The sequence below is a fragment of the Trichoplax adhaerens genome, genomic scaffold (genome assembly GCF_000150275.1).
Source record: "Trichoplax adhaerens TRIADscaffold_1 genomic scaffold, whole genome shotgun sequence".
Taxonomy (NCBI): domain Eukaryota; kingdom Metazoa; phylum Placozoa; class Uniplacotomia; order Trichoplacea; family Trichoplacidae; genus Trichoplax; species Trichoplax adhaerens.
In genome coordinates, this window is record NW_002060943.1 from 6351338 (window position 1) to 6365752 (window position 14415).

At 31.2% G+C, this 14415-nt stretch overlaps 3 protein-coding genes across 3 annotated transcripts; all 3 read left to right on the forward strand.

Annotated features, from left to right (window-relative positions):
- Positions 1 to 1193: 1193 nt before the first annotated feature.
- TRIADDRAFT_8888 (uncharacterized protein) lies at positions 1194 to 1463 on the forward strand (the record flags this gene model as incomplete). The annotated part of the gene is made up of 1 exon (XM_002107925.1): positions 1194 to 1463. A coding segment is annotated over one exon (270 nt), but the record flags the coding sequence as incomplete, so codon positions are not given.
- A 6-nt stretch (positions 1464 to 1469) lies between these two features.
- On the forward strand, positions 1470 to 2150 carry TRIADDRAFT_18313 (uncharacterized protein; the record flags this gene model as incomplete). The annotated part of the gene is made up of 1 exon (XM_002107926.1): positions 1470 to 2150. A coding segment is annotated over one exon (681 nt), but the record flags the coding sequence as incomplete, so codon positions are not given.
- A 399-nt stretch (positions 2151 to 2549) lies between these two features.
- TRIADDRAFT_19671 (uncharacterized protein) lies at positions 2550 to 5027 on the forward strand (the record flags this gene model as incomplete). Its single annotated transcript, XM_002107927.1, has 3 exons — positions 2550 to 3027; positions 3937 to 4118; positions 4509 to 5027. 3 exons carry the CDS (start codon positions 2550 to 2552, stop codon positions 5025 to 5027), a joined length of 1179 nt encoding a protein of 392 aa, XP_002107963.1.
- Between the last annotated feature and the right edge of the window lie 9388 nt (positions 5028 to 14415).

Genomic DNA, 14415 nt, shown 5'->3' on the forward strand with positions numbered 1-14415 from the left:
GATATCGGGCTTCTGCTTTAGATTAATACGTGAATGTTTAATAAATAATGATAAACCAGTAGAATCATTAGATCAATGGTTTAAAGAAGATACAAATGCAGTTCCATCGGTTTACGTTTTGCAATCTATATCATCTTGCTTAAAAAATTACAATAATTTGGAAGCAAAAGTAGAATTACAAGCTGAAGATGCGACTACCTGGTTGGAAATATGTCGGAAGCTTCAGAAGTTGTTATGGTTTGCAGTTGATCGACTAATAGCAACCGAAAAAATAACTCCTGAAGATGGACTTAAATTGAAAATATCAAGTAAGATTAACATTTTCTTGCTATTCCGCTATTTTATATAATAATTAAGAGCTATGATGATTAGACTATGATATTTAGAGCTACTCGTTCCCCGAATAATATTCAGAGTTACTATCATCAATAGATGATATTTAGAAAGTATGATGAGTTAGATCATCTTTCAGCTCCTTTAACATTGTTAGCTTTACATACGTTCCTATAAACATGCACATTTTTTCGCAATAATATGTATAATTAGGACTAGATCAAGAGATTACTTGTGGGATTCTTGATGCAGATAAAGAGTTCATCAATGAAAATTGCCTAGGAATGATTAGGACATTTGCTAATGTAGAGTCTATTTCTAATGACGATGCTATTATGGCTTATTTCGATATCGACAAAGAAAAGCAAGAAATTGATGAAAGAGCTAATCAGTTACTTTGCAAGTTACGTGATGATAAGCTACTTGAAAAGCTAGATCAACAACAAATATCACAATTTACGATCGATTGGCAAGCAGATGGTATCAATCCAGAACAGTATCAGCAACACTTTGATTATATACAGCAGTTTTGCTTGAAATTTTATAAAAGTATAAAAGGCATGATTGATAAAACGATGATGAACATTGGCGATCATGTCATTGATAGTAATCCATTATATCAAGAAATTTTGCATCATTTACATTTCTGTCTAAAACAAACACGTACATTTTATGGCCGACAGAAAGAATTAGCTACTGTTCAAGATTATCTTCACCAAGTCTTAACGAAGCCATCGCCGTCATTACCGAAAAATAGGAGCAGCCCATTGGTTATTCTGGGTCCTGCTGGCTCTGGCAAGACAGCGCTAATTGCAAAATGTTTCGAATGGTCCAGTAAAAATGTAACTGCAGCTGATATTATAGTACGATTTTTAGGACGCACCGTGGATAGCTTAACTGTATGCAAAACATTGACATCATTGTGCCAACAAATTGGCCAATTATATGACCAATCACCGGATGATATACCTAAGCACAATGCAAAATTAGTCATCTATTTTCTCCGTCTATTAACCTTTGCCAATCGTCGTAAGCCATTAATTATACTGCTAGATGGACTTGATGAATTACCTTTTAACGAAACAGATGATCATCATTTATCCTGGCTACCGAAACAACTACCACCTTATGTGGCTATGATAATCTCTGTTCAGGATGATGCCAATCATCATCAACAATTAAAAGCGATAAAGAATGCATTTCCTATTAATTCTTTTTATATTGAATTACAGCCTTTAGCTATAGATACAGCTTTACAAATTGTTGATGATTGGCTATACGTTAAATCCAGGACGTTAACATCTCAACAGCGACAACTAATTTCCAGTGCTATTCTACGATGTAGCTTGCCTTTATTTATTAAATTAATTTTTAATCAAGCCATCCAGTGGCATTCTTATGACTCCATTTCTCAAGCTGATTTGCCCTTTGATACTGCATCAGCGATTCATAAATTATTTGATCGTCTCGAAATGATACATGGTAAAGCGTTATTTTCTCGTACAGCTATTTACATTACCTCAACACGATATGGCTTAACTGAAAATGAAATACAAGACCTATTATCGTGTGATCACCAAGTTATGGAGGAGATCCATCGATATCAGCCTGATCAAGCTATTATAGCTGTTCCAGCATTGCTTTGGCTACGTTTAAAACATGATTTAAATGACTATGTTCTTGAACATGAAATTAACGGTTTAACAGTAATGCGTTGGTACCATCAACAATTTATTGAAGTTGTTAGGCAGCGTTATCTAAGTAATGACCAAATACAGGAAGAAATCCACAGTCAATGTGCTAATTACTATATTGGTAAAGGATTAATGAGCTTAACTAAAGGATCATACTATAGTATCGCAGATTATAATCAACATCATCAGCATTCTATTCTGTCACAGGATGCTAACGATGATTGCAGCTCTCAAAATCGCGGTATTAATAGTGATCGCTTACAACTACAACCTATGATTTATCATGTTCAAACCGAGTCCAAACAAAATCGCAAAATACGCTATAATTTACGCAAATTAAATGAATTACCATATCATTTAATTCATAGTAATCGACTTAGTGAAGTTAAAGAAAGGCTATTTTGCTTTTATCCATGGTTAATTACTAAATTACAGGCATTATCTTTACCCGCAGTATTAGGTGATTTTGAATTATTACTTAGTAAAACACACGATATTGAAATTAAAATAATTTATGATGCTATGCGATTATCCTATCAGACGCTTGATCAAGATGCATTTAGTTTGGCAGCTGAATTAATTGGTCAATTGTCAACATTAGCTAGTAATGAATATCAATATTTGCAATTATTGATTGAATCGGCAGAAGAGATTGGAGCTCAACACTCACCCCTCTTACCAGTAACATCTTGCTTATTTCCACCTGGTGGTGTCCTACGTTATACATTACATGATTGTAAAGGTGAAATATTATGCTTAGAAACAACATCGAATTTTCAGTATATTCTAGCTGGATCAACTGATCATCTAGTGCGTGTTTGGAATGTAACCACTGGTGAGCTTATCCATACGTTAGACAAGCATACCAGTGCAGTACACGGTGTTCATGTTACTTCTGATTGTCGAATTATCCTCTCCTATACCTATAATATTGATGTAATTGCTAATCATGAAGTCTTAGCTTGGAATTTACAAACTGGCGAGTATCTATATAATTTACGTGGACATAGTGGTGGACCGTGCCCGATCATATCAACATATGATTCACATTTTGCTCTCTCTGGATGTCATAATAATTTAAAATTACAAGCATGGCTTGATCATGTTCAATTAGGTCAAGATATAACTAATCGTCAAATTGATGACGATAATGATATTATGGAATATTTGTTCGATTATGATGATGCTGAGTTTTATGCATTTCATATTATATTATGGAACCTAGATGATGGCCGTATTAACAATATATTAGAAGGTCATACTGGTGAAATATTGCAAGTTTGTGTAACTAGTAATGATCGTTATATTTTATCATGCTCACGAGATCAAACAACACGAATTTGGGATTTAGCTACAAAGCAAAGCATACGAGTTATACGTGAACCAAAATGCCATGATTATATGCTTCATTTAGCAGTTACACAAGATAGTCGATTTGCAGTTATTCATGGGCGCCATTTAGGTGTATATTGTATTGATGATGGTCAACAAATCTATCAATTACAGGAAGATAATTGCTATCCCGATGTGACAAATATCAAAATCAGTAATGATGATCAAAATGTTATTGTCAGTTACAGTGATAATTGTGCTGAAATATGGAATATTATGACCGGCGAATTAATATGCCATTTCCAAGATAAAACAACATCACAAGAATTCAATGCGTGCCATGTTAGCGGTGCCGATATAACCTTAGGCAATCATTTAGTTGTGGCATCAGGTTATAATGTACCTAAAATTGTCGATTTTGAAAATGGCAGAATCGTTGGTCAATTAAATAGTCATACCAGTAAGGTCAATCAATTAATTGTTTCGACAGATAATCAGGAACCGATAGCTTTTACAGCATCCGATGATCGTACTATTAAAACATGGAATCTTTCTAATCTTGATATTCCAAAATTAGAATTGCCGCGACATAAGAAAGATATTACTTTTATCACTATATGCAAAGAGAAAAATTATTATGTTTCAGGGTCGATAGACAATACCTTGAAAAAATGGGATTTAGAGACGGGTGAATTATTAGAAACATTAACTATATCATCGGGTTTCTTATATTCAGTCCATATTATGCCACATGGTCAAGTGGGTCATTGCTTTCCATTAGATACTGCTACTCGCGTTAAAATTGACATGGTGAATTTTCTTGTCCTAGAAACTCATAGTCTTGATTCTATGGCTCTAATTGGAGCGCATATGACAACTTCAGGGGAATATCTGGTAGGGATTACCATCAAGAATGATATAATTACATGGCAAATTAAGCATTTTCAGCAAAAAGCTAAATTTGCATTGAATGCCATGATTAAACATCTCGCATTAGTTAAATCAAGATATATCTTAACTGTTGATAATAGTGAAGCTGAGGGTAAACGAATTTTTGATGCTAAAATTATCCATGTTTGGGACTTAAAGACGTTAAAACCTGTAGATCGTCTAATTGGACATACGCGTACTATTACCTGTATGATCAAGACACGAAATGAACGATATTTATTAACAGGAAGCAGTGATACAACAGTTATCATTTGGGATATGGAAACGCGAAAAATACATGGTAAAATGGCTGCACATCAGAGCAGTATCAAATCGATAGCAGTAGCAATAACTGAGAATAAATTAATTGCTGCCAGTGGTAGTGATCGTGGTGTTGTTTGTTTATGGGACTTCCATCAACCTAATTGCAAAGTCATGCATCAATTGGAAGGACATCAATCATCGGTAGAAGGTTTAACCTTTGCCCTAGATGATAATTATTTGATTTCCATGTCAACTAAAGAGAGTGTCTTAAAGATATGGCATACTAAGAGAGGCTATCTCATTGCCAACTATTATTTGCATGCAAATCCAACTAATTTTACTGAATGCGCTAAAAAAAACATCATCATTATTGGTCTGGAGGATGGTCGAGTCATGAGATTAAAAGTTAATCGATTAACTGATGAATATCTTAAGTTTGACGATGATCAAGCTACGGTATGTACCTGTTTGTAATATGTTTTTTTTCACAAATACTAATTGTATCTTTGAAAGCAATGAATTAATTCGAACACTATTATTTTCTTTACCTTAATTTGCTATATTAATTCAGATAATATGATTAGCTATCTATGTCTTACATGCTTCTGGAATCGAATTTTTACTGTGTATTAATGGTGGTATTAGCATTTACATTGTCGTTGACGCCAATTTATCTGCTTAAGTTAATCATTTATATTTTATTTTAAAGCTTACTAATACAATTATGAAGTTAGTCTGCTATAGAGTGTATATGTATCGTAGATCAGATGATGTCAAATTTTTATCTGATAGCATTGTATAGAAAACGAGAGATGGATTTCCTTTACTTGAACTTTGAGTTAAACTGACAGTGTTTTTCTCGTTTCATTAGGCGGTAAAAGATCTTCATATCAGCGCCATACCTGAAAATGGTGCAGACGTAGATCGTAATAGTCTGGCTAGAGAACAGAATGTAAGCTAAAAGTTTTTCAGATGAAATTCGCAATCTTTTAATTGGTTTTAAGATTAATTTAATGAGATGAAATCAATTTTATTTTATTGGATTATCATTAGTTCAATGAGGAAACTCCTCCATTGGTTAATGGTCACTCAACAACGGAGGAAATTGACAGTTCTGAAGTTGTTAGTCGTAAAAGTGATGATATAAAGGTATACAAAGCAACTTTAATGTAACTCGTAAGGCATTTTTAGTAAACTTGGTAATGATAATGATTATTTTAATTGCTATTTAAATCACTTAAGAGAAGAGACAGTCAAGCTAAAGAATTTAATAGAGATGTAAGTTAAATATAGGCTAAACGGAATTTGAAGTACAGCAAGCCTTTTCGCGAATATAATTTGATTTAGCGATATTTTAAACAATTTTAGTCAATCTTAATGCTTAAAAGTCAAATTTTGTAGCTGAAAAGGATGCACGTATCAATTGAATGTTAGTTGTAACGTTGCTTTCAATCATTTTTAAAACTGAATTAGGAGAAAATGCGTCGATTAAGCGCTCAGATGTCTGATTTATTTAATACTGAAAGCGTTTCAGAAAATCAAGACGTAAGTCCAACATTGATTAGATTAATAGTATCAAGATCAGTTCAATTAATCTATTTTAGAAAGTGATCTTGGAATAAGCTATTAATATTAAGCATATTAAATGTTCAATGAGTTCCGGGAAAAATAGGATACGAGCATAATCTCTTTTACTAGTAATCGAATAGCTGATATTAGATGGGAGATGGGGTGATAAATTGTATTCGTATAGTTATAGTCAATAACTTCATCGATCTTTTTCCATTAGAATTAAAGTTAACTAATTTAGATCATTTAGTATTGAGTGAAGAATTGAAAACATCGTCAGTGATGATAAAATTAATAAGAAAGGTTTTAGCCGATAAGATGTTCAGATTTACTATTCTCTTGTTTATATAGGTTATATCTCTGCGGCGAAATAGTGGTACCAGCGGAAGAGAAAATCTAGCTCCTGCCGGAATGAGAATAAGCCACGATCATGGTCAAGATCAGCATAAATTTTTAGCTAAGCTAGAAGCTGCAAAAACTTCCGTCAATTCCCCACTTCCAGCTTCGAATGCAAACCAATTGGATGCTAATGGTGCAAATACCGGCGATGTTGTACAGGCAGAAACATTAACTATTCCTCAAGTAGATGGTCATAATGGTGTTATCACCGAAGAACATGGTTTTAATAATTTGAGTACAGCGACATCAAGTCAACAAATTTCCGAAGAGAAATTAGTACCCAATTTATCAAATCCAAATAAGGTCAGATATGAAGTTATTGGCCATCTGTTATGTGAGAATAGGCTAATTTTAACTTAAAATGAGTTGGAATTAAATGACTTTCCTTATTTTCATTTTACATTACTGTATTTGAAGAAGATTAAATATGTTATTACTTCACTGTTTTGAAAATTTTAATAATTGCGTACATATAATTAACTATAGAGTTTACATTTAAATATATTATATAGAGTTGAATAAGTTCAGTATACTAAATAGAGAAGCTTATTTGTAAAATTTGTCTCTACATATACTTTTTCGTGCAGATTTTAAGTTAGAACTACAAAGTACTTTTCAATTTTAGTAATTTATCGATGATGAAGTTTCTAATATTTCATAGTAATTGAAGCCTAAATGATATGATAGCTTCAAGTTTTAATTATTATCTATTAGGATTGCAACATATTATTCCGAGGCATTAAATCAATATTTATTTTGCAGTCTGTTTCAGAAACTGCTAAACCTAACAGCTCTGCTAGAGACAATCATTTACGTGCACCGACATCTTCATGCTGTATAATATTTTAAAAGCTATGACAGGAAAAGCTAGAGCCAAAGAAGTATATATTATTTTACCCTTCATTTTTAACAAGGCGCGTGATCGTAACATTAAAAATCTGCCGAGAGTTAATATCAAGATCATTAATTATCTAATTAACTCCTAAAAGGGTAATCTCTGGTACTTCTAAATTTAACCCATTAACCTCCTAATAAAAAATACACAACAGCATCATATGATATCAAAATGTAGAAAATGAGATGTACATGATGAAGATCATTTCTTTTTTATGTCTCTATATTATAAACTGGAATAAACTGCTACACTCACGACAGTCAAAGATTAGAACAAAATTAATCCGCAACTACGCCGTTATAAAATGTTCGAGTCTTTATTGTGGTGGTAAATATAGAATGAAGAAATATCTTTATTAACTCTTTATCATTTCTTTATGATATAAATTTGATGAAATTGCAGCAATGCAGGTTTACAGCTGGAAAATTAATGATTGCGGTTTCAGAATAGATCTTAATTGCCTTTATTTCTACTTAAACTTCAATCATAAAACCGCTAAATAACTGTATAAAACTGCATAACTGAAATCTATGATTACCACTGTTAGATGCCGGTACTATTGTTATTATTGGTAAATATCAAGGATTAAATAGAGCTAGGCACGAAAGCTATTATTGTTGCATCCCCTATATCATAATCAGGGTTAGATGTATACTTCAAGCTTATAAGAAGTATATCAATATTTCTTTCTGCGTCTTTTATGCTTGATAATTTTTAAGCATTAAGATTCAAGGTTACTTTCGTTATAACAGTAATTTTTTCATTTTCCATCTCTATTCTTACAAGTAAAGTAAATTCTATCCAGAATTCAGCAATACCAGCAGAAATATGGATACAATGATGACGTTGCCTATAATAAAATAGGACAAGATTATTAACAAGTGATCTACAATGAAGAGATCTCTAGACATCAAATCTATAGTATTTGGTGTTATTATTGATGTCGTACTTTGAAAGTTAAGACTTAGACTGGGTTTGTTATTCTTTCTTATTCTTGGTCTATTATTCCTTAAATTTACAATGAAAAGCTAGAAAATCGTCTTATTTAATCTGTAAATATAGCATTTTAAGTCTGTTTTGCCTCAATTTTAAATAATTCATAAGATATTAACAAATTGATAGGTAAAAAATATTTACCTAGAAAGTGTTCACGAATATTCCATTCATCGACTTTAAAACAAGGGATACTGGCTCATATCCTCCAATCTTACAGATTTATCATCGATCGAATTACACTAAAGCAAAAGGATGTTTTAGCAACTACTTGATTACTTCTTTTCTGCATTTTTTCATTTGTAATGATTTATACGGATATGATAGAAATTAATATATGATAATATCAAAGATTATTAGCAGCTAAATATGGCAAATTCTATTGCTGATCTAATTAATCAAATATAATTTACGATCACCAAGCAAATAGATGCTATAAGCCTTCGTCTACAATTATGATGAATATAGTTTCTAAAATTGTAGGATAGCTTTGTACTTTTTCTCTATGTATTTAAGAATTGTCTATAGGTGAGGAAAGGATTTGATTATCTACCATCTGGATTGTAAATACTTTAAATGTTGATATTAATATGGTTTAAGTTTAACTTTCAATTCACTCGACGCAATTATGAAGTTGGTGTGGAGTAAAAAATTGGTCTCCAATGTCATTCATCTACTAATGGTTGTATAACTTTGATAATTTTTATCTGAAATAACTTATTAAACATTTTACTGCTGCGATTAAATTGGTTATTAGCTGTCGTTATATAATCGGAATTAAAGCAAAAATTCTTAGTTGTAGCATCATTAGGAAAGGCAGAAGAGTAAGATATTTTGTTGTGAGAGAAGCGGGATGGCTTAGAAAATTCAGTTTATTATTTCTGAAGATAATCGTTTTAGTTAAATTTGCATTAGTTTATAAATTTCAAATTTACAGATAACTCCTTAGACTATTTAAACTAGAATTAGTATAGAACAAATTCCCTCTAGATTTAGCTTATGTAAAAAGTTAGAGAGGATAAATAAAAGAATGTGCAATTATATTGGCAGAGAATTCTGATTAGAAATTCTTGACTTTAATCTATATTTCATTACTGATTGAATTGAAATAAATCTGAAATAGAATATTCAGAAAATCATCCTTCAGCTTGGCAAATCTGGAAATAAAATGTCATCCAATGTGCGATATTGAGTAAAATCTAAAAATATCTTCCTCCATCCTGTTGATTTCGATCTAACATAAGTTCAAGCTGATTTAAAGGACAATATTGTTGTAGAATGCTCCATTAAGTGTAATGATATAATTATCGGGTATTCTAAGTGCTATACTTCTCTCACCCTTTGGGATATAGATTTCTTACAAACCCCAGCTTTTACTCCCAGCAACATAATGCGTAAATCTTAGAACTTTGAGCAGTTCATAGCTATATGTAGACTGTAATTGAAAATTCTGTGTTGGAATATGGGTAACTATATACAGGAGGGTGTTGAATCACTATTGATACTAGAGGTCAAAATAGATACGTAACTCAGATTAAGATATATTTAGTTTATAGTATGGCTACTGGTAGAAATAATATCTACTTGAATGTTGTAGCTGTTATCATATTGGATTATAGACGGTCCGCTGTAAAATTTTGTTTTTAATAACAGATTGTAAAGGTAGAATGAGATAGAATAAGGTATAAGGTATAAAATAGAATATTGCTGTGCTGATTATTACTGCAAATACTACGAAGAGCATTTAAGCAGGGAATTTTAGATTATTTAGTAGTTCTATCTAGATGTCTTTCTAGTAGTCATATTCGGCTATAGTAGAATTGTGTGAAGATTATCTTTGTATAGAGGTCCAATAAAGTTCTATTCCTATGAATTTTAGAATTTCGTGATCTATTATATCACATGACAGGAGGGAACATTTACTAACTTTCAGAAAATTCTGGAAGATATCTCACAACAGCATTATAAGATATTGCATTCGCCTTTTACTTTGTATTAACTACGTGATCAAGAATTAATTGCTTAGCAAAATCCCCGATTGGTCCCTAAAGAACCACGATATGAAAATTGCCTTGAACACGAATTTTCTTCGAATCACTAGATCAAAGAACGAAATTTAATCCTAACTTAAATCGACCCACCATTCGTCTCAACGAGCCTCACATTAATGATACAAATTTGCACTGATAACAATAAAAATAAGCTTGATTTATTTATAGGAGAATAAATAAACACAATCTTTGCTCGGATAGAGTTATGCAAATCCGAAATTAGTGGAAGCATTCATATCTACAGATATGGAATAATACTAAAATAAAATTAGAGTTACATTATACTATGATCGCCTAGTTTACTAAATGAGAAAAGGTAAGATATTTTTATTATGGAATTTAATTAAATTGCGAATCATTGATAAGGTGAATGAGATGACTAGATGTAGTATCATGAATTATGCTGATAATTCTCGTACAGGATATAAATTGAGAAGCATAAGCAAAGTGTACGAGTTCAGTACAGTCAAGATCATTTGTCCTTACAGGAAATATTGAGAACAGTTTTGTCATAATCTCTTTTTTTCAGATTCAAACAGCTGGCATGTAAGATGCTCTAAGCTACAAGAATATCTTTTAAAAGTATTTAGATTTTGACTTTGTCTTTATTAGCTAATATTTACTGTTTCGGTGTATAGGTAACAAAGGGTATAGCTATGTTTACTAACCTTAGTTAAAATTAGTTCAGAAAGCTGAACAATAGACTGATATGATGACGATATAGCAAGGATATACTCATTTATCAATCTGCTATTAAACAGCAAGCTTGGGAATTTTTATTTCTGATCGATAAATAATGGATAAGTTTAATATGACGCAAAATTCTTGCTGGATATTATTAAATTATGCTGTTGCTATGGTACTCGTTTTAATTAAGAGCTGTTAATGTCAATAAAACAGAAAGTAATGACCTTAGATATAATATAAATAATTAATAGTTTCTTGATTAAAGTATTTAGCAATGATAGATTAGAACTCAAAAAGTTTCTGTTATAAATAATAATCAATAAGATTTAGCAATATGTTTCTTATTGTAGTATTATTTAGCTAAATCACACAAATCAATTTGGGTATCTTTCTCTCTAAAAATATTCAATCTAATAACTTGGCAATATTTTAGTAATTACTACGATGAACAGATGTTGTGAATGGCAAAGAGCTAATGTTATTTCTAACTTGGTAAGTTATTTTTTCAATGCTAAGAACGCCAATTCTAGCCTAGATAATCATTATGATAGAAAATAATGATAAAACTAAATAAATTGGAATGGCAATAATAGCATTAATAGGTTGTTTCTTCATATTGCCATGTGTGATATATACCAATCGCGAGATTCCAAATTTTAGAAAAATAAGGGCTTTATTGAATCTTATACAAAGATCAACTACACACAGCTCTACTTTAGCCGAATACTACTACTAAAGCCTTCTACAACGAACTCACAGAATAATCTAAAGTTGCATGCTTTTATACTTTCCGTAGCATTCGCAGCTACAATTCGCATGGCAACCTTTTACTTTATTTTACACATAGTTAAATTATTCTTAGTAAGACTATTCTACTGCGGACCATCATTAATCCAATATGGATACGACTACAGTACTTACGTAGACATTATTCACACCAGCCAAAGTACAATGAATTAACCATATCCTAATATATGATTTACAGTTCTATTTTTACCTATAGCCTTATTAGTAACTCAACAGCTTACTGTATATAGTCATCTGTACTCTAGCATAGAGTCTCTACCACTACAGTCTATAGTTATAGCTACCAAACATCTCTTAGGATAAATATCTACCGTACATTATACTACACATGGCTAACAGTCTACAATCACAATACTAAGTTACGTTACACCATGATAGGAAAGGATGGAATGGTATCGATAAAATAGTAAGTAGTCAATTGATATGGTAACTTGGTTTTTACGTAAATAATAGCTTTATAAAAATCTGTCTTGATATAGCTGATAGTATCGTTATGATTAGATGTAATTCATCTATATTTATTATAATTGAACGGGCTGATTGAGTTTCTAGTAGTGTATTGATATAATACACTAATAATCCGCGTCAAAAATGAACTATAATACTTACGATTGAGAAGTTTTAACTTAATATAGGAATGGACTCATTCTTATCTTATATTTTACTTTCATATACTGAAAAAGCCTACAGTATAAGAGCATATACTTGTTTATTCAAATATGGATAGCGTAATCAAATTAGATATTTTTTACGTTTCAACGATATTGAGAAACCATTAAGGCTATCAATTGAATAGCAAATGGTAACCTGATAGACTAAATTAAAACAATCATGATAGGTGATTGTTAAAGTCTTAATAACGTCCGTAATGTTCATCGTTACTTTCATTTACGGGTATCATAATTCATTAATTGTAAGTAGGATGCTTTGCCTAAACATAAGGTATCCTCACATTGTTATCTTTAATTTATGAGATGCAAGGCTGCATTATCACTTAGCACATTACGATTGTACTATTTAAATAACGATCAATTGTTGTAACTATCGTGCTATTAATATTATTTTATGACCATTATTTAATTTCGTTAGAGATATTATGATAACAACAGATGAAATGATTGTCTCTATCATTGGTATTATAAGTAGTTAGTATGACTGAATAAAGAATAAGACCAATTCTATGCAGTAATTAAAACTTAATTACAACAGTATTCATTCTCATTGCAACAAATTTAAGTGGAGCCTGAAGGTATCTTTTGTCGAATAATATTTTCATCAACATAGGCAAAATGAGTCCTAGTAGAAATGAGTATTGACGATGCAATGATATCATAGTATCAACGCATAAGTCTATTTTGAGAATAAGTAACCATTTTATGGATCATCAGTACAGTAGATATCTATTGATTTGTATATTAGAACAATAAACAATAATATATGAATAGCTATCTCGCATAGGCTGAATTTATAAACAAGATTGATCTAGGCTAGTATTGAAATATTATGGTCATTATCTTAATCATAAACTTTTCAAGATTATAAAGATGAAATCTAGGGCGAGAAAAGGGTTAATTAAATCTCTTTTTAGTTACTATATTGACATTATTAATTTAGATATAAACTTATTTCTAGTTTATTACTATATTTTATCTTATTTTTTCTTTTACTAACTACACCGAATTAGCTAAATTAGGTAAGGCCAGTTTTGCACTAGTCTTACGCATATTGGCAAATGTTGTTTTATTTATTATACGTGGTATAGCTTTATATTCTGTTGAATCTAATGCTTACTGTGGAGGAGGTATCAATGCAGCTGAGATTTTCCCTTCTAGTCTAGGGTATTATACTGACCTTCAACACGGAAAGGGTGTGCAGCGGTTTCATATTTTGATTAGATCGCTTGGAATGCTCCAATTTCATAATTAGTAATACCTTACTATAACAATAGCAAATAACAAAAATTTAATTTCCATGGATAAGATATATAAATCAAACATAACTATCGAGATGGATAAGTTTAGAAATAGCCATTTACTGAAGCAATATAATATAGGTATTGAAATGAGTATTAATCATCTGTCAAGATTGATCGAATTAATAGTCATGGTGAAGTTGCATCGATAAAAGTATTTCATTATTCTACATGAAAATAAGCTGTTATAATAACAATTTTATACAGATGAGGTTTTTCTTCTTTTCCATCATCATTTAAATGACTATTGATAGAAGGAAAACAATAGCTTCAAGAATAACATCATCATCGTAATCATTAATGTTAACGAGGAAGATGAAATTATTGATCGGTTTTAATTTGGACAGGTCTCAACCACGAATAGACACTATTATCGACTTGAATAAGCCAAAGAAACATCGATTAGATGTCACTTGTATAAATTCGAGATTTAATAATTCTAACTCTACCTCAAAAGAGTCAGAAGTTGTCTTTTTATCCTCCCATCAT